The following is a 25,852-nucleotide window of genomic DNA, read 5'->3' on the forward strand; positions in this document are numbered from 1 at the left end:
GACAAAGTCGCCAAGTTGGCAACACTGACGCCGCATTCAGACAGCCAGCGATGTTATCGATGCTCATTACCTGCCGCTGGTGGTTGATGTCGCTTGTGGGCGTTCCCACTTCTGGTTGCATAGTAGTGTGACGTTACCCCATGTTGTAAACAACAAATCAGTGCTCCACTTACTTCACTCCCATTGGTAGTCGCTCGTGAAACTCGCTGCTAATTTGCATAAAGTTAAACTTTTCTCAACTTTTGTCGCGCGACTCCGTCGCTAATTGCGCCTACATTCTGTCGCCAACGGTCACGTTCGCTCGTGTCGCCGGAAGTCGCCCAGTTTCCATTGAAATGAATGAGATCGCGTCGCTCTGCTACTGCTTGTCGTTGGCTGTCCTAATAGGGTGTCACTCTGCCAGCTGCCACAGACCTACGTCATGCTGCTCCTTAAAGAGCACCAATTATGCTAATAAATTGGCACGTTAGCACGTTATTGCAATATCCCATAGTACATACATGTTATTAAAACTTGAATTAATGCACTGTGAGTCTTATAAATTGCTTACATACCTCACCGATTTCCCACTGTCTGGAAAACGCTCGGTTTAGTTCCTGTCTCCGCCTCCCAAAATGTCTAGTGTATTCGGATTGGTCAGATGACTACTCAACTGTTATTGGTCAGCTGGGTTCGGCGTGTGTTTGAAAGGTTACGCCCCTGACTACGCGTGGGTTGACACAGATTCTGACTGAGAGTCACAGCCTCAGAGGCATCGTAAACAAGCGTTATATTTCTCTATAAACGATGGTGTCTGTACTGCCTTACCACTTCGAGCTCGATCCAGAGAGTTCAGAAGGCCGTTACGATATAAACGATCTCCGTCAATGAATGCGATTGGATTTAACTTTTTTAGGTGTCCTTAGCTCTGCCAGAATGCTAAACGAAGACGAAAATGTGTTGCAAAGACATCCAAAAGGTAATTATAACGTACTACATAACTATATGGAAACACCAAATGTAGCACATAGAAAGTATTTGTTGAAATGATTATAAAACGATTTCACTTGGTAATTTCTACATTATTTTACTTTAGTAAAATTTATTATAAGACTGCTTACATACTATATTACTGTGCAAACTATATGGAAACACCAAATGTAGCACATATAAAGTATTTGTTGAAATGATTATAAAACGATTTCACTTGGTAATTTCTACATTATTTTACTATAGTAAATTTAATTATAAAATACTGCTTACATACTATTTTACTGTGCAAACTATATGTAAACACCAAATGTAGCACAAAGAAAGTATTAATTGAAATGAATGTTAGTTCTACATTATTTTACTATGGTAAACTTTATTATGAAAGACTGTGCTATGTTTTTACTTACTAGGTTTAAAGGAGAATGCAACAGGTTCCAGGGACTCTTACCTGCGTGATTCATCATCCAGGTTTTGCACAAATTGTCTAAATCCCTACACACAGAACATTTATTGTACCGACTATAAGCCTTTGAGGCGCAGGACTAGAGTAAGTTTTATTACATTTTTAAACCAATAACACTAAAGTATCATTATAGTAACAAAGTACCCAAAAGAACAAAAGATGTAACTTTAAAGAAAATATAGTAGTCAGTCAAAAGTTTATTTATTACAAATATATATTTAAATGTTAAACAATATACAAATAAACATACTTTAGTAACCATATTGTGCTCTTGTTTCAAAAATTGTTCAATTCATTTCTTACAGCTATCTATTCAGATAAATGGCATATCAAAGCTTTGTCAGCTGATGCTATCTAAGACGACACTATAAGGTTATCATCCTGTCGTGTGTTGTTCTCCAGATACGCTTGGAGCTTCCTGATCGGAATGTTGGCTTCTGACGACCCCTGCACTGAAGATGGCATGCAATCACGTCCTCCTTTGAAGGTCTCTCAAACTGTGATGCCAGGTCCATTGGAATCAGGGCTTCCTTCAGCTTATCTTCAAATACCTCATCAAACACAAGCCTGATCACATCATCCACATAACTGTAGAAATATTGCAGTCAATAAATCTTTTGTCTTGATCATTTATTTCCCTGCTTCATACATTAAGTTTTTAATTATGAATGTATTTGAAATAAAACATTACTGCTTACGGTATGTCATTTGTGTTTTGGGAACATAGCCTTGTACTTTCCCTCTCCTGCTTTTGTTACGGCTTGGTGACATTGTAATGGATGGCTGCAAGGTACAACCTGTAAAAATATAAGCAAGCATAAATTTATTGTAAAAGTAAATACTACTTTATTTAACACAGTTACTAAAATACTTAAATACCTGCATAGCATTCCAATAAATGAGAAAATCAATTTTTTTTGCTGCAAATCTGAAATCTCAGGCTACGGACGGCAAAGGCATCCACTGATGATGGTGATGGAAACATTGTGAAACGATGCTACTGCCTGGGTTCCTATGATTATGCAGAGAAAAAAAAACTTTGTCATCATCAGTTATACATCTAAGACTGGTAGTGGTTTCATTAGCTAAATACATCATTTGTGTTACACACCTTTGCTCCTCATATGCCAGTCTGACTCCTTGTACTGTGTGTAATGATGTTGCATGTTTGCATACAGTGTAGAAGAATGTGTCCAGCTGCGAATCTAAGATATAGACAAATAAAACAAACATGTATTCAGTCAAAAAGACATATTATAACAATAGAGTACCATGACTATAAATCGTAAGACTATTCATTAAAACGTAAATGTATTACATATTACATGGCCCAACATTAGCAACACACATTACGTGTTTACTTCGTTTCAAAATCTAAGACAGCTTCAAGTAAAAACAACAGTAAAATACATATAACTTTAAACAAATCATCTGTACTTAGAGTTTCTTGAGTTTGATCATGAGAACAAATTTTACCGGTAACAGTTTAGCTGGTAACTTAGCAAGTTTGTAAACATGTCTTAACCAACATCGATAAAAAAAACGATAGTCTGCATAATTCAACATACACGTGTGTAAATATGGTACGTTGTTTATGAAATACAGTATTACAACACAAAACAGTTCACTTGCAAGCTTAGCTCTACACGCACATTATGTTAATCTCCGGTTACCGGTTACGTAATGTACAGTAAAAGGCAAATAATAAACGTGAATACTTACAGCCTGTGATCCAGAAGTGCACAGCAATCCAACTTTCAGAAGGAGACATCCAGCTTCGGTTCATGAGAAGCAGTTATTGTGAAAACTCCGTGAACAACTTCTGACTGGATTTTTCCGGAACCGTATTAAACATGATGTCCTCTGTGGAAGTCCATAAAGTGCTATTTTCCCTCGCATCTAAAGAGACAGCGTCTACTCGAGAGATTTAATCGCTTAAACAATGAAACAAGAGTTTGCAAACAGAGTCAAAGCAGGGACTCACAACCTCCGCCATTTTAGCTCTCTTCTGACTCGGCGCTCCCCACCCTCGTCTTTGAGGGCGTACCCAAGCAAAGCAGAGAGGGCTGAACTATGATAATGTTGGTCTTATCTACGTCACTAATCCCAGGAAGTAAACTGTTGCCTACAATCCGAGTGTTTTTTGTAGTCCTCGAACGTTAGAGACGATAACTCGCGTCATCGTTTTCTTTGAGGTATGTACTTTTTGAATATCGTTAGCATGTACTAATACACACTTACACACAAAATGATGTTTAAAAACGTGTATCCCATAATAGGTGCTCTTTAATTCATTCAGACAGCCAGCGATGTTATCGCTGCTCATCGCCTGCCGCTGGTGGTTGATGTCGCTTGTGGGCGTTCCCACTTCTGGTTGCGTAGTAGTGTGACGTTACCCCATGTTGTAAACAACAAATCAGTGCTCCACTTACAGTACTTCACTCCCATTGGTAGTCGCTCGTGAAACTCGCTGCTAATTTCTAAGAGCTCTTTCTTTTTAAATGTCCACTACGTCTATTCTCGCATTGGCTATTTCTTAATAGCTATCCTCTAATTAAATCTACATAATACTATGTGATAATTATTATATATGTAGAGTTTGGTTCCAAAACGCAATAAATCCATTTTGACAAATTTTGGTAAAACGTGGTTTCTATACCAAGAAAGTGTCAAGATGAAAACCACTATTTTCTGTTACAAACTTTCACATAGCATCTTTAGGTTATAAAAACATAAAAAATTCAAATCCATAACTTGATTTTCAAAGATTTATTATAAAAACGGATTATTTTTTCCACAAAATGCAATAAATCCATGACAAGTTTTTAATTCAAAATGCTATAAATCTATTGAATCAATGTATAAATGTGCATTCATCTTTGCCATGTTATATTCATTTAGTTGACTAGTTGTACACACTAATTAAAAATATAAACATTAATGTCATTTATCAAAACACTTACTTTGTCATATTAAGAACACTGTCATTGCTGCGGTTATATTTGACGTCGTCGCTTAACGTTTTTCACAGCGATCAGCTGTAAAATGTTTTGGTCCTGCTCGATTTTTGTTGACTTTGAGTAAAATTATGGAAAGTTTTTCATAAGATCCCCTGGGGTCAATGTGTTATCATGACAAAGGCTTGATGCTGTCAAACAAGCACCTGTCTCCCGAGTGCCTCTTGCGTTAATTATTAGATGTTGATGACTTACGTTTTTTTCCCGTCACAGAAAACCATCACAGATTTATCAGTGCTATTAAAGTATTATTTTGTTTTTGTTTGTTTGTTGATCACGAAGTTCAAAGAAGATGAGGAAAACTAGGACTCCGTGTACTCAGCGCGCTGCCATTGTTTGTTTACATTGCGTGAATGGTGCGCTGTAATTTCTGGAACAGATTTATTGCGTTCTGTAAAAATGGAGGAGTGGCGTTTATTGCGTTTTGGGAAAAAAGGGAGAAAAGATGACAGAATAACACGGCGGATATTGGATTTTGTGTAAAATTAAGAATTTCCTTTAATACTGACCTGATATAATACTGATTCTGGCAGTAACTAATTTTTTTTTTTCAAAAATGGCGTTTATTGTATATACAACCAAATTGTATATAGTGCTTTTGCACTAGGCCCACTTTATCCTGCACTGCACAGTAGGCTAATTGACCTGTCTCTTTTGATACCTCTTTTTTATAAAATAACAGAATGTTTCCTTATTTATTGTAGTTGTAGTAGTTTCATTGTTATACACCAGAACAAAAAAAAAACAAATTCCTACATGTAAACCCACAGTACTTAAGTACTTAAAGGTGATTCTGATTCTTCTTTATTTTTACCCGAGTATAGTACATGCCACATATAAAATAGATAAAATAAAAGATAAAATAAACTGTAAACTGTAGTAAAATAATAAAATTTATACCATAGTGTTGAGCCTTACCATAGTAATTAAAAGTATATAACATTATTTAAGGAATTCACTAAATCTTACTTATCTTAACAAAGAGTAGAGATTACTGTAATACACTAAAGTATACTATGGCTTTTTTAAGTGAAATGATAAAAATAAAAATTTATTAAAGAAACAAAAAATAGAACTTTGATTAAGTAATGATACAGCAGGGGTCGCTAATGGATGTCAATGACACTGATCGTCCTAATACTCCAGGCCAACCTGTGGCGCTGCTGTCTCAGGGAGGCCAGAACCCTCAATGCTAACATCACAGCATGTCAGTGGCTATCTGAGCCCTGATTGCTCGGGTGTAACGCTGTATTTACAGTATTAAATTTCAACCTAGTGTGACATAAGTGGGATGCCTGGGACTAATGTGATTCAGATCACTAATCTGTCGTCGGCGGTGAGCAGCGATCAGATGAGAACTCTCTTCGGCTTTTTGGGAGACATCGAGGAGCTGCGGCTATACCCGCCTGAGTGAGTCACAACAACACACGCATAATACATTCGTAACGAACAAATACACGCCACGACAAACCGACATATCAGACAATGATGACAACACAAACACACACTCAACCGAGCCCTTTACAGTGATGTCATCCCACCATCAGCAACACAACACATACCTGAACCCTTTACAGGGATGTCAGCAACACAAACTATCCCATCTGAGCCTTTTAAATAATGACGTTTACAGAAAGTAGTGAGGGGGTACCATGGTAATGAAACTATAGAATATTAACATACCATAGTATTTACGTGGTACTGCATTCTTTTTATATATTTATTTATCAAAATTAGATCAGCAAATACAGGGAGTTACAGCAACATAAAGCAACCATCAAAATCACCTTTACTGTAGCTGCTGACATGACAATGTTTAATTGCAAAACATATAAAGATCCTTTATGTGTGGTACTCTATTTAAAGTGCATCACAGAAAACACCATATATATATATAAACAACAATCTTGTTTTACTTTTTTCATACCACATTACTGACTTAGCAATGCTCCTATCAAACTTTTCATTATTGAAGCGGTTTTAAATAACACTTTGTTTCTTCTCTTTCAGCAATGCACCTCTTTCCTTTTCATCCAAAGTGTGTTACATAAAGTACAGAGAGCCTTCCAGTGTTGGCGTGGCACAGCATTTAACCAACACAGTTTTTATTGACAGAGCTCTTATTGTTGTGCCATGCGCAGAAGGTTAGTATGTTTGCATGTGTGTTACATTTGTGTGCTGATCATGCAAAACACTGGGTATCTGACTTCAGATCAAGCTTATGAGAAGGAGCAGCAAACCATGATGTGTTTGTGTTCTAGATGTAAATGATAATCGTGCCGTGTGCACGTTTGAGTGTAATCAGCTGTGTACATTTTGTTGTGTTTAGTTGAGACGAGTGATGTTTTGACACCTCTTGTTTTTATCATTTGAGCTGAAGGATGTGGAAATGATGGAGATGATTAAGATCATACTCTTGTCTTATTTCGCAGCATCAGTGAACGACTCTGTGAACGTGCTTTCAGTGTTTTTTCTAAACTCGAGGTCATTACCGGTAGTTCATAAATGGATACTGCACCTGAGCAGGGCTTAAACACAGTGTGGTTTCAAGTATTGATTTGTTAGTGTGATTAACCTGAATTTAGTTAAGCCTACATAAAAGTTGAAAAAGAAAGAAAGGATGCCGACGTAGCAAAAAAGTCAAGTAAACACAAAGCCTTTGCTCTTTTACAGTAAGTGAGCTGTGTGTATGAGGGACTACGAGTGTCATTTAAAAAAAATAAAATCGGTAACACTTTACAATAAGGTTCATTAGTTAACATTAGGTAACTACATTAGTTAACATGAACTGCACTTATACAGAATTTATTAATCTTTGTTGATGTTAATTTCAACAATTAGTAATACTTTATTAAAATCTTGTTAACGTTAGTTAATGCACTGTAAACTAACATGAACAAACAATTAAAAGCTTTATTTCTATTAACTAACATTAACAAAGATTAATAAATATTGTAACAAATGTATTGCTTATGGTTTGTTCATGTTAGTTAATACATTAACTAATGAACCTTATTGTTACCATAACATTTTTTTTTTATTAAAAATCGAAGTACATTTTATTTCATAACATGTATTCATGTTAAATTTGTTGTTTTAATTTAACTTTTAGTTTATTATTTTTTTCAAAAGTATTTTGCAGTTGCCAAAAATAGCTATTTGAGAGACACATGGGGCATTCAAAATATTTATTTTATTTTGTGTTGAAAATATTTTTACAAAACTAATATATTTAGATTTTTGTAAATAAAAACATCATTAATTCATGCAATTTAAGTCCTTAGTCCCCCATACAGTGATATGCATAATCTATTTAGCTTGTTTATTATTCTCTTTTGTTTTGATTTGTTTTTTGAAAGAAAAATGGTTATACTGAGAATGGTTTATAAAACCTTAACCTTTTAGTTGACTTGACACTTGACTTACTTTAGCAGTATCTGAATATGTAAAAATTAAGGATTTTTGCATTTGTTTATTATTGAGCTTTTGCTTAAAATTGCTTGCTTGTTAAATTTAGCTGATTTACTTGACATGTTAACCAAGAGAGGTTTTGAGAGGATTACTAAAGACAACATAGAAGTTTCAAATGCTCTAGGTCAAAGGCACTGCAAGAACAGCCCATAATAAAAGGTTGTCTGAAAATCGTCTTGATACACTGACAATTTCCATAAATAGGGTGCAGATTGGATGCTTGTTTGGAAACAACAATATACACATGTAATTTTCATTTGAATGAGAGCTACTGTATCTGTATCAGTATATATAAGCTATTAAAAAATATAAAAAAGCCAAAAATTTATTGTTAACACTTTACTTTAAGGTTGCATTTGTTAACATAAATAATGTATTACCTAACATTAACTAACAAGGAACAATATAGTTTTTCTGCATTTATTAATCTTGGTTAATGTTAGTTAAAAATTTTAGTTTAAAAATGTATTAGTAAATGATGAAATAAACATGAACTAAGATTAATAAATGCTGTCAATGTGTTGTTCATTGTTCGTGTTAGCTGATGCATTAACTAACAACCTTATTATAGAGTTTTGCTGTTTTCTTGACCTTCTTAACAACAATAACAATTATAAAACCGTTTCATACCATAACTTTTATTAAATGCATTCACTGTTTAAAAAACATTTTACAATAATTTTTTTCAACGAATTGGGACTGAAGTTATACCTCAACTTATTTATATTTTGGTTGAATTCATGTAAAATGGCTAGATGTATTCATTTTTTCTTATTTACATAGTAATTTTTTTAAAAATCTGATCTATTTAAATGGATAGTTTACAAGAAAGGGAAAATTCTGTCATTATTTACTTGCTGTCAAGCTATATGTTTTTATGGTAATATTGACTTAGACTTAGACTTCTTTAATGTCCATTAAACTTACATAAAATGGAAAATTGTCTTTGACAATGACATAAAAACATACAAGCAACACACACATATCACAAACAACATCATGCACAATAAATAAATAAATGTAATATATAGATAAAAACTATAAAAAAGTTAGTCCAGTTTACTCCATAAAAGAAGTAAAATATGTAACAAAAAAATAAGTAAATACATAAAATGCCCAACTTGCATACATTTATCCGACCATGGGCATATCCAAACAGATAATGGGCACCGTTCTTCAGTGATATCTTAATTTATATTCAGCAGAACAAAGATATTTATAAAGGTTTTGAACAACCTAATAGGGAGTAAATGATGACAGAATTTTTTTTTTTTGTGAACTATCCCTTTAAGAGAGAACAAAACATTGGTCAAGTAACTTTTCAAACAGTTTGTGTTGAATACACTTTTATTAACAACACTGCGTCATAAACGCTAAACACACAAACCTAAACCATGGTGACAATCATCAAACATTATTCAATACAAAACAACTCTAAATACAATGGATAACTAAAAGAGACACAAACAACAAAGAATTAAAGCCAGCAAATACTTAATTATATAATTATAATTTAAAATGTAAATTTTTTTAAATAATATTATTTAACCACATACATTAATAATTTGCAATGCATTCTGGGAACTTTCAAATTCTTGTTTAATCCTTGTTTGTTTAGATAAAACAGTTTGACAGGTTGGGAGAATTTTTGACACATTTTTTATATCAAGGTCCAATCGACCAAAAAAATATAATTCATTATGCACAAAATAAAACATTGACTTCTTTACACTTTCGTACTGAAAGTCAGTTTGTGTTATTACTCTTATTAGGAGAATATTTTGAAAGTTGGATTTTTTTTATAGTGCTGTAGAGCAGATGTTTTAATAAACTAGTGTCTTCCTGATCCCATTTTTCAAACTTTAGTTAGTGTGTAATGGTGCTGTTAGAGCATAAATAATACCTGCAAAATGATAAAGCTCAAAGTTCACTGCCAGGCGATATATTTTCTTTAACAGATTTCCCCTTTCAGAGCCTACAGTGAACGGCTGGTTTGGACTACAGCCTTTTATTTCCCAGTTGAATGAAGTCAATAAAACAGTTTTTGACTAAACTCCGCCCACAGGAATACGTCAGTCACCTGCTTTGGCTCAAACGGCTCTGCTAAGCTAAGCTGCTGTCGAATCACAACACACTAAACAAACTACACAATCAGAACATGTTACGTATTTCTGAAGGAGGGACTTCATAGGACAAGGAAGTTATCAGCCCATTTTTAGGACTGTAAAACATGAGCACATGTTATATTCTGCACTGTAAATGCAATCAAAGCTTCAAATACACAGAAAGAACTGGACCTTTAATCAAATTCATTTATTTAAATCTCACAAAACTACACACAATAAAGGTGTTTTTTTCACAGTGATGCCATAGACCAGTCCTCCCCAATCCTGGTCCTCGAGCACCCCCCCCCCCAAAGAGATATCTAGATGTCTTCTTATTCCGAACACCTGATTCAACTTCAGCCTTCTTCCAAAACGGTAAACATGTCTCCATAACAAGCTGATGAGTTAAATTAGATGTGTTAAATAAGGAGACATCTTCAACTTTTTGGGAGGGGGTGCGCGAGGGCCAGGATTGGGAAGTGCTGCCATAAACAAACAATTTTTGCTTCCCTTAAAAAAAAATCATTTAAGTGTATGTTCCCTTTTAAGTCCTATTTTGCACCCTTTTTATGGAAAGCATTTATGAACTAAGCATTGTAAACGTATGTAATCTACAGATTATGCGGTTATAGGATGAGGTCTTGGAAAGTCTACAGGGCAACAACTGGCTAACCATTTGTTTCTCTCTTCCTCTTTTTTTATTTTCTCTCTTGTCTGTAAACATCCGCATTTATGCAAAACATGGTATCTAAGAGAGCTTCCCTCTTGCCTGAAATGCTTGTCCTCGTGACTTGGTTCTTGGATGGCTTACTACGTTGATTAATTTGGTTTTTGTATGTTTTTTCTGTGTTGATTATGTGTGCATATCAGATCACTAGACTGGCCCAGGCGTTACACTACTACACTAGCCTGACTCAAGGCTTTGTTTTCCAAGCCAGTATACCCGCCGGGGTCCACGCTGCCTTCAAGGGGGGAGTGTGACCAGGAACCTAGCCGCTGAACCTTCCGAGATGGACACCTTGTCTCTTTATTTTATTTTATTTATTTATTTTCTTTCATTTTTTTTATTTTATTTCTCTCACATGCTGTCCCTTTTTGCCTCTTAGAAACGTTGCATATTCATTGTGTTGTTTTTCTTTTTTTGTTTTTCTGTCCCCTTGTCCCTCGTTCCCCAACCCCACAGTTGCTCCTTTGCCTGTCTTTGAAAGCTGTCCAGGTTGACTTGGCGCCCAGTATTGGAGGAAAGTGTGAACGGTACAAGGGCAGCTGTTGCTGATGTCTAATGCATTAAGATCACCTCCTCTATCTCTCTCTTTCTCTCGCACTCAGGCTTTTACTCTGACCCTAAAGATCTTGGAGAATAACAGTAAATTTTCTTTGAAGGGAACCAGTGTATAATACAGCAACACGGTGACTTGCAAAAGTAGTCCGACCCATTGAGAGTCCTCATTTTACTGAATTACATACCTATACGTAGATGTTCTTGTTTTCTGTGATTTGCTTTTCAAAGCTGTGAAAGCAGAATTTTGTCAAGCAAATTTTGTTAAAAAAGTTGACATTTTGGCAGTGGCATTTAGTCCCCTTCATTTAAGTATTTTGCTGAGCCACCTTTAAATTTAACTTATGCTGCGTGCACCTTGCAAGTGACTGTCGATGTGTTTTGTCCATCTCTTTCACTGAGGTGTTCCTAATTCTGTACAGTTATAAACAAACAAATTACCGTCCTCTCAGTAATTGACGAAGGACGAATGACATAAACTACCTAACAAAAGTCGCATGTAATTTACAAAAAGTTTAATTTTTTTCAGCTTTGTCATGTAGTGTGGCACATGCCCACTTCCTGTTGCCAGCAGTCACTGCCCCTCGGGTCGCTAGTAGTCGTCAAGTATCCATTGAAAAATTTATGCTATTGCAACTTTTTGTCGTTGCTAGTCGCTAGCAGTGTGCATACAGCTTTACATTCTGAAAGTCTTACTGGCTTTTCAATTGTTATTGACTTTAATGGCATCATGTCATGCAGCAGTTTCACATGCGCAATAGACGGGCAAGGCAAAATGATGAAATTCACTTTTTCAGTTTTGTCTATGTAAGATCTGTAATTCAGTAAGATGACAGATTTGCTGAAGTGTGAATGTTTTCTTAACCGTAGCTAAATTTACTGTAATCGATGAAGTATTATAAAAATAGCACACACCTTTAAACGTTTATCTTCGTTAAATAGTTTTGGGTCTCTTGCCCATTTTAAAGCACAGACCTACCACAAATCTGTTCACTTATGAGCAATAGACTTAATGTAAGCACAGAGCATGCAAAGATATTTTGTAGGGCTGGGCATAGATAGATTAGTCTCGTACAAAATAAAAGCAATTTTTTGCGTAACATATGAGTTTGTGCTGTGTGTAAGTATTATGTATATATAAATACACACACATTCATGTATGTATTTAAGAAACATTTACATGTGTGTGTATATATATTTATTTATATTTTTTATATATTTTATTTTATAAATAAAAACAACAATATATAAATTAAATTTATATATATATGTATGTGTGGGTGTGTGGTTAAATATACATAATATTTACACACAACACACACTCATGTGTTATGCAAAAAATTGCTTTTATTTTGTATGAGATTAATCTATGCCCAGCCCTTATATTTTGTATCAACATTGGCAGAAACGCTTATTTGAAAAATTGCAATTTGTTGTTAACTGATCTCTAAGCAAAACATTTTAGTGGTGACAATTTGTGGGGGGGATTTCTCAAAGACACTTAAAATGTTCTTGTTTTCTGTATCTGATGTTCTGTGTGCTATTAGTGATGCAGCCAACATGAACGGTTGTCTTGTGTTGCACACCCTTACCAACACTGCGAAACGATCGCCCCAGGGAGAAAGCGTCCATGCTTGATATCGTACGGTTCATGACCAATATGTTTCCAGTACAGGTGACCCATACCACAAAGTGTTAAATCATTCTCTACATGTTCTGTTCTGATCTTTTTTTTATTTTTAAAGAGGAAAGGACAAGTGTTCTTTCTCTGTTTTTGTGCAAAAGTCATCCTGTTTACAGTATGCACTGTGTTGATTTTCAGTTTAGTTTATTTATTTTGTAATGACAATGCACATTGTTCCAAAGCAGCATTACTAAAATAGAATAAGTGGGAAAGAATAGACTTACAACCTCCATTATGCAAGCCAAAGGCAACGGTGTCCAAAACAAAGATGTTTAAGAATATGAGAAAGAAGTTCCATTGGGAGATCCAAGCATGATAGTAAAAAAAAGAAGTTAGCTAAGCTAGTTTAGATTGTTTGTGAAGTTGATGGTCAGGGATGGAGTTGAAGTTAGAGAGTGATAAGCTGTTGAAGGGCTCTCCTTTGATTCTTGGGTGCAGTCCTGGCAAAGCAGCATGAGATGTCGCCATTGACCTCTCTAATGCGTGTGCTCTTGTTCCGCAGGAAAAATCCCAGAAGAGGCAAAGGCCCTCTCGCTTTTGGCCCCTGCTACGCCTGTCACTAGCCTGATAAACGGAGGAGGACTTCTGCCCATTCCCAGCCCTGCTACGCTAAATGTAAAACACACATACAGTCTGCTCTCATTAATGTCAATAGTGACTTAATTCTCAACTTCTTGAGTTTTATTAAAATCAACCCAGTGTATGCTTATAAACTCTCGTTTTCAAAACCATGGTTATTTTGTGGTAACCATAATTTTTGGTTTTAACTGTAGTAAAGTTTGGTGGTACCTGGTGCCGAGAGCAGAGGAAGTTTAGGCTTGTTTGGACTGATCAGCGCATAACATCGCGTATGACCTTGGTCTGCTCCGCTGTTAGCTCTTGCAGTATCTTAATGTCATGCACCGATCGGTCTGCGCAGCATTTTACAAAGTTGCACCCACCTTTTGCCATGTGTGATTTGATGTGACTGAAGATTATTCTTTTTCATTTAACGATTGACAGGAGAAGAGTAAATTGCCCTGTGTATTGCGTGTAGAAACGATAAATCGGGGAATTATTTAAAAACTACATTAATATTATCTTTTGTTTGTTTAAAAATGTGAAGGATCCAGTAATTTAAAACTTCTAACAAGTTGTCACAACGTACATCTTTCATTTGTTTTGTGTCAGCGTGGTCTTCCTTTGGTTAATCTGGGAGTCATTAAGTCTAGTTTGGATACATCTGTGGCGGCTTTAAGCGGAGTGACGTCACAGCCTCCACTTATGGGCAATGTTGATCCCTCGAAAATTGATGAGATCAGGAGGACCGTCTATGTCGGCAACTTGAATTCACAGGTATGTGAAAGTGAATGCAATATTTTGTGGCGAATGGTCTTTGCAGATCCACATGTGGAAGTAGTAGTTGTAGCCAGTGTGTTTTTTGTTGTTTTTTTTCTATTACAGTAAGTCACTTATGTCATCCATCAACATAATTTGTGAGTCCCATTTGGATTGATTTACATTAGTGTCACAGTGTCATCAAGCTATGCATTTGTTGTTTTGCAACTTGCAACGTGAAAATTACACTGTGTGCCTTTAACAGGATTTCTATAATGCCACAAAAAGATTAAAATTACATTATATTAAAAATTATATTAAATATAGCTGACAGCAGTGACAGGCCCTCACACCACAGCGCCATCTAGGGCTCCACAATATGACAAAAATCAATTTGTTGATTATTTCCTTTGAATCATCAATCAATTATTAATGTTGATTATTAGATTTTACATTAAAGTATAAATCTTTATGAAATATTAACACCCAAAACAAAACAAACCATGCTCCTGAAATACCTGGAAACTTTTCTTGGCATCATGATGATGACCAAGTTTGGTGATACTCCCACAAGTTTTGGTGAAGTATTTAAAAGTTCACAACATGCTCTTTTTTGCAAAATCCATAATGGCTTACTTCCTGTTGGGCAGAGCTAATAGATGCCAATTCAAAAGTTGTTTAAGTTGATGAGAACAATACATGTACCAACTTATATATTGTCATATATGTTTTTGAGCATGTAAAAGGAATAGTCCATTTTCTTAAAAGAAAAATCCAGATAATTTACTCACCACCATGTCATCCAAAATGTTGATGTCTTTCTTTGTTCAGTCGAGAAGAAATTATGTTTTTTGAGGAAAACATTGCAGGATTTTTCTCATTTTAATGGACTTTAATAGAGCCCAACATTTAATACTTAACTCAACACTTAACAGTTTTTTTCAACGGAGTTTCAAAGGACTATAAACGATCCCAAACGACGCATAAGGGTCGCGAAACAATTGTCATTTTTAAAAATAAAAATATGCACTTTTAAACCACAACTTCTCGTCTAGATCCGGTCGTGATGCACCAGCGTGACCCCACGCAATACGTCATGACGTCAAGAGGTCCGTTCTGACGTTGTTGTATGTGGAATGATACTAATTAATGTCTTTGTGTCAGTTTATTGTTTACAATGGTCCGCAAATGTGCATTTCATATATGTAACACGTGACCTCTCTACGTCACTACGCATTTACGTTAGGTCACGCAGGACCGGAGATGGACGAGAAGTTGTGGTTTAAAAGTGCATGTTTTTTATTTTTATTGTCAAAAATGACAATCGTTTTGCTAAATAAGACTCTTATGCCTCGTTTGGGATCGTTTGGAGTCCTTTGAAACTCCATTGAAAGTGAAGTGTTGAGTTAAGTATTAAATGTTGGGCTCTATTAAAGTCCATTAAAATGAGAAAAATCCTGCAATGTTTTCCTCAAAAAACATAATTTCTTCTCGACTGATCAAAGAAAGAAATCAACATTTTGGATGACATGGTGGTGAGTAAATTATCTGGATTTTTTTTTAAAGAAAATTGACTATTCCTTTAAGGGCCCCAAAATAATAATAATTATAATAAATCCTTAAAAACAATAGGGCTTCGCATGGTGCTCTGCCCTAGTAATAATATTTATATGATTTTTTTACTTTCTTACCTTTTTGTAATTGTTTTATCTTTTTAAAGACCACCACGGCCGAACAGCTACTGGAGTTCTTCAAGCAGGTTGGAGATGTGAAGTTTGTGAGGATGGCCGGGGATGAAACTCAGCCTACACGCTTTGCCTTCGTGGAATTTTCTGATCAGGACTCAGTGACACGAGCGCTCACCTTTAACGGTGTCATGTTCGGAGACAGACCGCTGAAGTATATGTTATTCTAAACTTTTATCAGGGTTCCCACGGTTCCTTGAAAGTTTGTGAATCTGGGGGGAAAATTCAAGGTCCTGGGAAGTTTTTGAAAATATAAATGCTTAGATACAGGTCATTGAAAGTGCTTGAATCTATTTCTAGTTTTTTGGACATGGCTTTTACACATGAAAACATCTCGGGTTACATATGTAACTGTTGTTCCCTGAGAAGGGAATGAGATGCTGTGTTTCCCCTGCCATACTTCCTGCATCCCTGTAACGCCGTCTTTGACAATATTTCAAATGGCGATATACTTCCTGGCTCCCGCATCACTCTGTCTTTGTCGTTAAGCCTCACCATTGGTTGAATTTGATATACACAGTCAGACGCACTTACCCCTGGAGGCGTCCCCAAAGTGTCACTGCAGTGATGCAGCGCGAGTTCCCTCGAAAGGGAACTTTAACAATGTATCTTAAAAGGGAACACAATGTAACCTAGCTCTCCCTTGAAATGTGTCCCAACATTTAGTCCTTGAATTTGAGGGTATTGCACCTTGAAAGTCCTTGAATTCGAAGTTTACTAAGGTGTGGGAACCCTGTTTCATACATGCCCAACCAGTGTGCTCATGATGTTTTTAACAATATGTTGATCAATTATTAATGTCACCATTTTTAGGATTAACCACTCCAATAATGCCATAGTAAAGCCTCCAGAGCTCACACCACAGGCTGCAGCCAAAGAACTGGAGGACGTTATGAAAAAGGTCAGAGAGGCTCAGTCAACTATTGCTGCTGCTATTGATCCAGGTTTGTCCTCAGTCATCCGCACACTCGCATACAATAATCATTTATTGATGTTACCTTGTAAATGTTGGAATTCTTGTGGATTGTAGCCGACAAGAATCGGTCGCCTAGTAGATCCAGGCGTTTCAAAAGGTCCAGATCTCGGTCTCACTCACGAAGGAAGCGATCCAGATCCAGGCACAGGTATGTTACACATGAAGAATTCTTTGGGATATAACGTTTTTTGGCATAGTCATAGTTGAAACTGTTACACATATAAAAAATTCAAACAATTTTATGTGGTGCTTTAGCAATGGCAACAATGACCGATTTTAAAAATGGTTCCTCAAGGGGTCGTCCATCTCAGAGGCCAAGGCAGAGGCTAAATGATTTACGTGGGTCCCATAGAAGACACTCGCGATCCCGAGACAAAAAACACAGCCGGAGTCGATCTCACTCCAGGTAAACCCACATCAACATTATTTTACTGGGAAAAAAACAACTTTAATTAAAGTAAAAAAGATGTTTAAGTTCAGTGCCTCTCCTTAACACAGGGACCGGAAGAAGGAGAAGGAAGGAAAGGTTCGGAAAGAAGGTGACTGGGATGAAAAGAGGCAGAGGGTCAAAAAAGGAAGAACGCCGCCCAAAGGCTACAGCAGATCAAGATGCTCCCGTAGTACAAGCAGGTTAGAGGAGCACGTTATTATTTACCCTGAAATAATGTTTAAAAAATGTTTGGTAAAATAATAAAATATTAAATTTGGAAGTGGTTTCCTGGACAGGGATTAGCTTAAGCCTTAGTTAAGTTAGGAAAATAACTAGTTTTAACAAACATGCCTTACTAAAACCATTACTTGTGTGCATTTTGAGGCAAAACAAAGGGCACTGTTGTATTTTAAGATATGTCAGTGCCAGCTGTTTTCAGTCTGGACAGCTCTTACATTTATTTTAGTCTAGGACTAGTTTCATCCCTGCCTGGGAAACCATTCCATAAAGTGTTAAAGCTTGAACAACGGCTAAACAAATCTGATGGCGGAACAAAAGTTTTTTTCCATTTATTGACAGTTTTCTCGCAAAAACTGACCGACAGCTCAAATTATAAATCATTATCATAAGCTTATCGTTGCAAACCTGGGTATGGTAAGGAGACAGTTTTGAACACTGGCTTTCTATGTATTTACTTAAGTTATGGATTACAGATTTAATTACAATTTGAGATGTAGGCACAATTTTACATTCATCTACAAAACTATTTTCAATCTTTTGTAGAAAGGCCTTTAAGATTAAGTCACATATTTTTATTTTGTTGTCACAGATGACAGAAAAGAAGCTCATTTTTAAATCATAATATTTTTATATAGATTTTTTATATTTATATTGTTATATTTCAGAGGACAGAAAAGAAGCAAATCTCAATCGAGGTCGCCAAGACGGAGGGCCAGGTCACCATCACCAAAAAGGTTCCTATATTGTACTTCAAAATTGTGTCGGATTTTATCAAGACCTCTGAAAGTTTCTAATATTTTTTTATTCTCCCAGAGGGAAGAAGGATAAAAAGAGAGACAAACTGAGAGACAGTAGCAGGGAAAGAAGCGAGAGCTTGGCATTCAGGAGGAAAAGCAGAGATTATGACCACAAGGCTAAACCATCACAGGTAAATTCAGCATGCAGTGGAAATAGACTGGGTGATTTTTTGTAGTTGTTGTCCCACTTTGTACTTTAAAAACATTAAAAATACATTAGGGTTAGTAGAGTAGTTACATGAAAGTAAAAGTGACATGGTTGTCAAGTATAGTAGCCAACTGCATACTAGAAATATGACCTCTGCATTTGACCCATCACAGTGGGTAGTGAACAGACAAGTCATAAACACACACAGTTATCACTGCAGCGCCCGGGGTACAATTGGGGGAGACGTGCCTTACTCAAGGGAGCAGATACGTGAACATGTTTGCACACTGCTGCAAGGCAAAGCAAGATCATCTAACTAAGGTGACATGGTCATAAAGCCAGACAAAATCATTCTCATATTTGCAGTGTTGCTGGTAATATTATATACATGCTTGATATACATGCAACATGTACTTACTGCAGTATTTACAGTAAATAATGCATAATTACAAACAACCAACCCTAAATCTAACCTTACAGTGTTATACATATTGTAAGTATTACACTGTAAGTATTAATATAATAACACTGTAACACCTTGAAATGATGTGTAACCATGTTGCTTTGTTTAATTTTGCATTGCCACAAAAAAATGTTAAAATTCTGAACTGAAAATTTTGCTTTTAAGGCAGGTAAATTGACTGCAGTAGTAACCTTTGTTTAAAAGTTTGAAACTTCTGTCCCACATTATACAATCAATCAGTTAACACTATGTAAATGCAGTCATTTCACATCTTGTGGTTTTTATGAAACTACGCAATTACCAGGTACATCTAATCTCTGGGGGCGTGTAGGTTAACGGTTAGAGTAGTGCAAGTTGTGGTTTTAGTTACAGGATAAAAACTAGAATTCAGTAGTTCCATCATACTGGATCAGTGACAATTTTGCATTACACTTCAGCAATCATACAGCAATGGTGTATAAAGACATTTTTCCTGCACACTACATTAGTTTTAATTAGAAGATGTCATTGCAACCCATGCACCTCAAAGAGCTCGCTAGATGCTTTTGAATAATTTGCACAGCATGCTTGGCTGTATCTCATTGTGTGCTGTTCTACTTTTTTTATTTAGATAAGAAACAAATGTTGATAACCATCAGCTTGAAGCATGTTTTAACCGTAAAGCTTGTGTTTCCTTAAAATATGATGTTTTAGACAAAGTGTGAAATGTGCCTTTGCAGGGTTCTTCTAGACATTGGGATTCCATTTGAAGGCAACAAAAATGGATTAGTCTGACAGACAATACATTTTAAACATTTCAATTGTGCACATAAATAAAACAGCGAATGCGGTATGTTTAGCAAATACTTTAGCTTCAAATCTGCTTAATCCCAGTTTCGTGTAATTCAGAAATACAGCTTTGTTGGCAGAATCTACTAAACACCACGTCTATTTTTCAACCAAGTCAGTGCAAGGAAGATGAATTGGATGAACAACGGCGCACAAAATGACAGTGTCACATTAGGTGCCAAAGAATGCATTGAAATAATATGTTAAATTGTTCTTTGGTATTTACATAGAAGGTATGTAACTTTATTAAGTGCAAAAAAACTGGTCACCCCAGTTGTCAATTATTCTGATGATATGTGTCAGGTAGAGAACGCTGAGGGGTAAGGGAAGAGCAGGAAGACTCAGTACAACTTGGTCGTAAAATAAGGATGACCCAGGGTAATTTATTGAAGCCAAAAATATCTTCAGTGTTAAGTTCAAGACAACAAAGTTATCAAAAAAAAAACAATAAAAGAAAAAAAAACACAAACAAAGTGCTGATAGCAGCAAAACCTGACCGGTGCTACATTGTAGCTGGCAACACACTATTCAGGCCTCATGTGTCTCTCAGCAGACTCCCTAACCATAACACTGGCCACAAAAAGTACTATTCAAAAGGCTTTTATAAGCTTAATTCGCGCCCAACCCAATTGGATAAGTCCACCACAAAAAGGGATAGCTAAACCAGCAATACACAAGATATTTCCCCCTTCCATATCATTATGGTGCACAACACTAAAATAAAATAAGCAATAAACATTTGTCCATCATATACACATCTCTAGAAGACCCTAGGACAAATATAACTAATTTATAAACTGTCCTCCCCCCACCTTACAGATAATGGTATCGCCCTTTATAATAGACGACCGCATTTTAAACATTACTGATCCACATTACCCTAATGACAGGGAAAGAGACAAAAACTCTCAAGATGAAACAAAATAAATCACTAAATAAATGAAATACAATGACAGTTTATACAAACAATAACTCATCATCTGACCTAAACAATAACGTAATAAATCAACACAAAACTCACAAACTGATAACTGGAGTGCAGCATATTCCTGTTATTCCTCTAAAGCATTTTCCAAACCCCAACTTCATATTTATTAATCACGTAAGAAAAGTCAGGAGGCGATGTGATGCGATGTAAACATAAACATGCGCTAAATCGCGCTCCGGTGATGACGTCATCAAATACTCGTCATCACAATATGTTTACATAAGGTCGTCGTACGTGCTCGTCCCTAGGTTCGATTTTGTGCAGACACGGTAAACATCTCAATGTATAAGCCATGCCGGCAGAACTTGTAAACAGAGCGAAGAGAAAAGGCCGTGCATGCTCTCTCTCATGCGCATACGTTTAATAGGCGTTCCCTCTCGGGAGCAGGTAGAGTGTTGCGCATGTGCATTTTTTAAAAACGTGGAGGGGTGGTGCTTTTCAAAAATTCTGGAAAATCTTCCGCTACACCTTTAATGTTGGGGGCGTAGATTTCGACTGTGACATCACAGTCGGTGTTATGTTGGATTGGCCTGTTTTCCAGCAGTTTTTTGCATGCATGATGTTTACATAAAAACGAAACAAACACGCTTGAGACTCACGATATGTCATTACCATGTACAGAGCTCTTATTATTCATCTATGTCTAGGTTAATACAGTTTTTTATTCTATGGCACCTTTAAAGGAAAACCACAGTTTACCTTACCTCTTACCGAGATTCTACTAAAAATTACACACTGCACCTTTAAGAACCCACCAAACACTTCCATGTTTTCCCTATATAAAGACTGTTACATGAGTAGTTACACAAGTATGGTGGCACAAAATAAAATGATTTTTAAGCGGATAAAAAATGAGAACAATACTGTATGGTGGAAGAGCATAGATATGTACACTAGATGTCGCCTAGGCTACGGCAGTTCATTGGACCGAATGCGTCAAATAGAGACGCCATCTTGAAACAGGGGAATCCCGCATCAGCGTCATTGTGGGCAACGGTGTTACGGAAATAAAATCACCATAAATCGTCATGAATGCGATTTTCTTGGTTTTCTTTTGGTTCGTTTCAACAGTCAGACATGTATTTAGCATTGAGTCAAGAAAAAAAATAAAGATATTTTGAAAATCTACTTTTTCTAACTATAATGCATAGTGTTAGTAGCCCTAACATCCATACGCAGCACAAAAGTCCGGCATCGTCCATGAATTCGGAGTACAGGCGGAGATAGTAGCATTACCTAGATACTTCCTATGACAAGACCCCTGTTCCAAGATGGCGGCGGTTTTGACGCATGCTTTGAACCCCAAGGCGACATCTAGTGTATATTTCTATGGGTGGAAGAGCACTTATGCTGCGTTCCAGGCAACCTGTAACCCGTAACTCACAACTTCAAAACCACGACTCACGACTCTGAACTGGGAGTACATCGATCTAGTACGAGTTCACGGGTGGGAAGTCACGGGTTTGACTGCCGTTCCAGTGCACTTTCACCGGTAGAAGGTTGTAAAAACACGATTTACAGGCTGCCTGGAACGCATAGGGTCGTGAGTCGTGGTTTTGAAGTCGTAACTCACGGGTTTAAAAACCTGCCTGGAACGCAGCATTAGTTTGCAGCACATCGACCTCGGCGCGCAGTAATATCATCACTCCTGAGAACACCCACACCCCCTTCGCTCAAATTTCTGAAGTCAGAATGATGTTAATGCACGCGGAGAGCGAAGTGCTGCAAACTAAGTGCTCTTCCGCCACACACACATATTTTTAAGTGCACTCATTGAAAAAAGTGTCTAAGTTAAGGTAAGAACATAGTAAAATATTGAAAAACTGTGGTGTTTTCCTTATTAAAGCAGTAAAAGCAATCAAACCAATGAAATGACTAAATTGACATTTTGTTATTAAAAAGGCATTTTAATTACTGACTAATAACCTTTTCATCACCATTAAAGTGAAATTACCGCACTTAAACATAAGAGCCTCATAAAAAATGCTAATTTACGAGAAAACACCAGACGCACATAGATGTTTTTCATTTGAACTCCTCAATTATTACAGTAATACCTGTTAACATTTCACAGTTATGATTCATAACTGTTTTCATTTTTAATAATTCCACCCAATCTACTTGTGGGATGGAAATGTTTGAAGCAGCAGAAACTGGTGTTTTTTAAAGAGGATATTAAGTAGTCATCTAACTTTGACAGTGCTGCTGCGTAATTCTATAAATAACCCTTCCGGCAGTGCTTTCATAAGTGTCTATTTGGGTCACGTGAAACACACTTACTGAGTCTTGTGGCCTTGCAGGTGGACAGGAGCTACGAGGTAGCAGACTATGAGTATTTCAGCGATGTTGGGTCAGGTTCTGTTGCCAGTGATGAAAAATCTCCCCGAGCTCATCACAACGGCAGCTATGGGAGCACTTACGCAGATGAGGAGGATCTCTCTGCTGCTGAGTGATCAACACATAATGCTATTCCAAGAACTGTGATGTTCAGTCGTTGTGTCTTGACAGCATAGAATAGCGTGTCATACAGTAAGAGCAGTCACTCCTTTTAAAATGCTTTTCCCTGCGTCCATTGACGTGAACATTACCTGTCGCTGTGAATATGCTATCTGTCATATGATATTCATATGGATAAAAATGTAAAGATTTGGATAGAGATTTATTGTGGTGAGAGCTACCGCATGTTGAATGGAGTGTGTTTAAGGTCACATTTTAACATTTGTTTTCGTTTTTATTGCATGTTACGTTTACATTTAAAAATATAATTTCGTGCTATTTTGTGTTCATCCTTTTTCTTACTAATTTAAATGTAAAGAAGTTTCAACATTTAGTTTTAGACGTTTTATTTTGGGGGGAGAAAGCCTTAGAAATTATATTTTCAAAAATATATTGCATAAAAACTTTCTTCATGTAAAAGTATTATTGGTTATTTTGTTCTTTTTTTACTATGACCCAGGGGTTTTTGATATATTTCTAAAACTTACTAGAGGCAGTCTTTTACACAGTTTTTGTGTACATAATGTGTAAAAAAAATGTTTGTGGTGAAATGTGTAGATGAACAGTGCATGGTAAAAGTGCCTAGAAAGATGCAAAAAGATATTAACAACGTTGTAAATGAAGTCAAAAGGGAATATTTATCTATCATTGTCACCTAAATAACATTATAGCAAAGCTGGTGTAAATTGCATAGTTTTATCTTTATTTTTAACAGAATTAACCAGTGACTAGAAACCTACAGTAATATCTTAATACAGTAAGTATTGTTATGTGGCACATATTTATGTTTTAATAGTGTTTTGAGAAGCCTTTATTGATCGGTGAACACAGTATACTGTTATTGGCCATTCAGAATAACTACAGTTTAAAGCTTTATGCTTCAGAATTCGTATTTATTTTTATATACAGTCCGTACAGTCAAATACTTTAGTAAATGGATATATACAATTATATACTTGTTTAGCAGCAGGAACTAATATAAATAAGATGGAGTAGTGTTTGACATATCGATTTGTGAGCTGTGTGATTCTGTTCATCTGTTATACGTGAATAAAACAGATTTTCCCTAATGCAAAATATACAGTAAAGACAGTGTACTTAAGATTTCTTCTATACTGCAGTGTGTGGTTTTCTAAAATATTTAAAAATGGGCTTTAATGTAAATCAACAACACAATAAAGCCTTTCACAGACCATTCTCCTCAAATCTCTATTTTACAATGGTGAACAATCTTTGTGTGGGCTATGTATTATGTACAATATGCAGTATACTTTTTTGATGTGATGTTTACTAGTTTAATGACATTCACTAACTTCAAATACTTATTTGGCCCACTGTATGATACAATTTAAAGGGGACATATCATGAAAATTTGCCTTTTGGTCCCTAGTGCTTCTATCAACACATTAACTTAGTCTTGGTAAACCATTTTCTGCAAGCATTAAAATATATGCCATTAAAATTTTTCTTCCATTGTGATGTCAGATCTTATTGTAATAATAGCGCCCCTTTATCTCCACCATCCAACCACAGCACTGCCATTTAGTGCAGAGATCAGGCCCGTATTCAAAAAAAAAAATCTTGGGGTCAAAGAGTTGCTCCTAGTGACGAAATTCAAAGAAAACTCTTAGAATTGTGTGCGTTTTCCCCTAAAATTAAAAAAAGATCCTAGTAAAGAAATAAGTAATTCAGAAAGCATCTTAACATTTAATAAAGGTCTTGAGGCCTATTCACATTATAACGATAACTATAAAAAAATAGTTGTAAAAATAGTTTTATATTAAAGAGAATGGCGGAGTTCACATTACAACTATAACGATAAAGATACAATGAACGATGCCGTTGAGATCACTTTGGGCAATTTTTTTTCACATGATGAACGATAAACCAATCAGTGACATGTATCCTGCTGAAAAGAACACCAGCATACCAGCACCAAAACACAACATATGCTGGTATGACCAGCATGGCATGCTGGTTTGGTGCTGGTTTAGCTGGTGTTCACAGGGTAAACAATTGCAAAAGTTTTTATTACAAGAAATATGCAATATTAGTTAATGCCATTAAAGGCAAGTGATTTGCGCGAGTGAATTAGTTATCATTATAATGTGAACCACTCTTTAATTTCCAAAATTGTTAGGAGTATCGATGAGGACTTTTAAGAGGCTTAAGAGTTTCTTTAGCACCAGGGAAAGCGGACAAAATGCGGAAAGGGATAAAAAGTGCTGCACACAACGCATGGCAGTGAGTTAATAAGACACAACACATTAAATTATGCAGGAATCATGTTTGTGACGATCTTCGTAGAGACATGCTTACATCTCCAACACATAGCAGAAATGTCATAGCGCCAGAAATAGAAGTTGTGTGGGCAGAGGCGTCATGCCCATTGAAACTGAGGGGGTACGTGCCCTATTGCACGGTTATTTGAGC

At 36.1% G+C, this 25,852-nt stretch overlaps 1 protein-coding gene and 2 long non-coding RNA genes across 3 annotated transcripts; 2 read left to right on the top strand and 1 right to left on the bottom strand.

The window, feature by feature from the left end:
* Positions 1 to 617: 617 nt before the first annotated feature.
* LOC141282254 (uncharacterized) lies at positions 618 to 1,971 on the top strand. The gene is made up of 3 exons (XR_012336796.1): positions 618 to 958; positions 1,383 to 1,519; positions 1,838 to 1,971. It is a non-coding gene; the product is annotated as an uncharacterized lncRNA (long non-coding RNA).
* On the bottom strand, positions 1,621 to 3,734 carry LOC135774569 (uncharacterized). Its single transcript, XR_010543736.2, has 5 exons — positions 3,158 to 3,734; positions 2,547 to 2,640; positions 2,315 to 2,447; positions 2,134 to 2,232; positions 1,621 to 2,023 (listed from the first exon to the last, which is right to left on the bottom strand). It is a non-coding gene; the product is annotated as an uncharacterized lncRNA (long non-coding RNA).
* Positions 3,735 to 5,612: 1,878 nt separating this feature from the next.
* Positions 5,613 to 24,616, top strand: srek1 (splicing regulatory glutamine/lysine-rich protein 1). The gene is made up of 12 exons (XM_065284546.2): positions 5,613 to 5,862; positions 6,463 to 6,596; positions 13,494 to 13,606; positions 14,162 to 14,326; positions 16,029 to 16,207; positions 16,867 to 16,997; positions 17,084 to 17,177; positions 17,325 to 17,435; positions 17,528 to 17,659; positions 18,365 to 18,433; positions 18,513 to 18,627; positions 23,224 to 24,616. Exons 1-12 carry the CDS (start codon positions 5,744 to 5,746, stop codon positions 23,374 to 23,376), a joined length of 1,515 nt encoding a protein of 504 aa, XP_065140618.1. The 5' UTR covers positions 5,613 to 5,743; the 3' UTR covers positions 23,377 to 24,616.
* The last annotated feature ends 1,236 nt before the right edge of the window (positions 24,617 to 25,852 follow it).

The sequence above is a fragment of the Paramisgurnus dabryanus genome, chromosome 5 (genome assembly GCF_030506205.2).
Source record: "Paramisgurnus dabryanus chromosome 5, PD_genome_1.1, whole genome shotgun sequence".
Classification (NCBI taxonomy): domain Eukaryota; kingdom Metazoa; phylum Chordata; class Actinopteri; order Cypriniformes; family Cobitidae; genus Paramisgurnus; species Paramisgurnus dabryanus.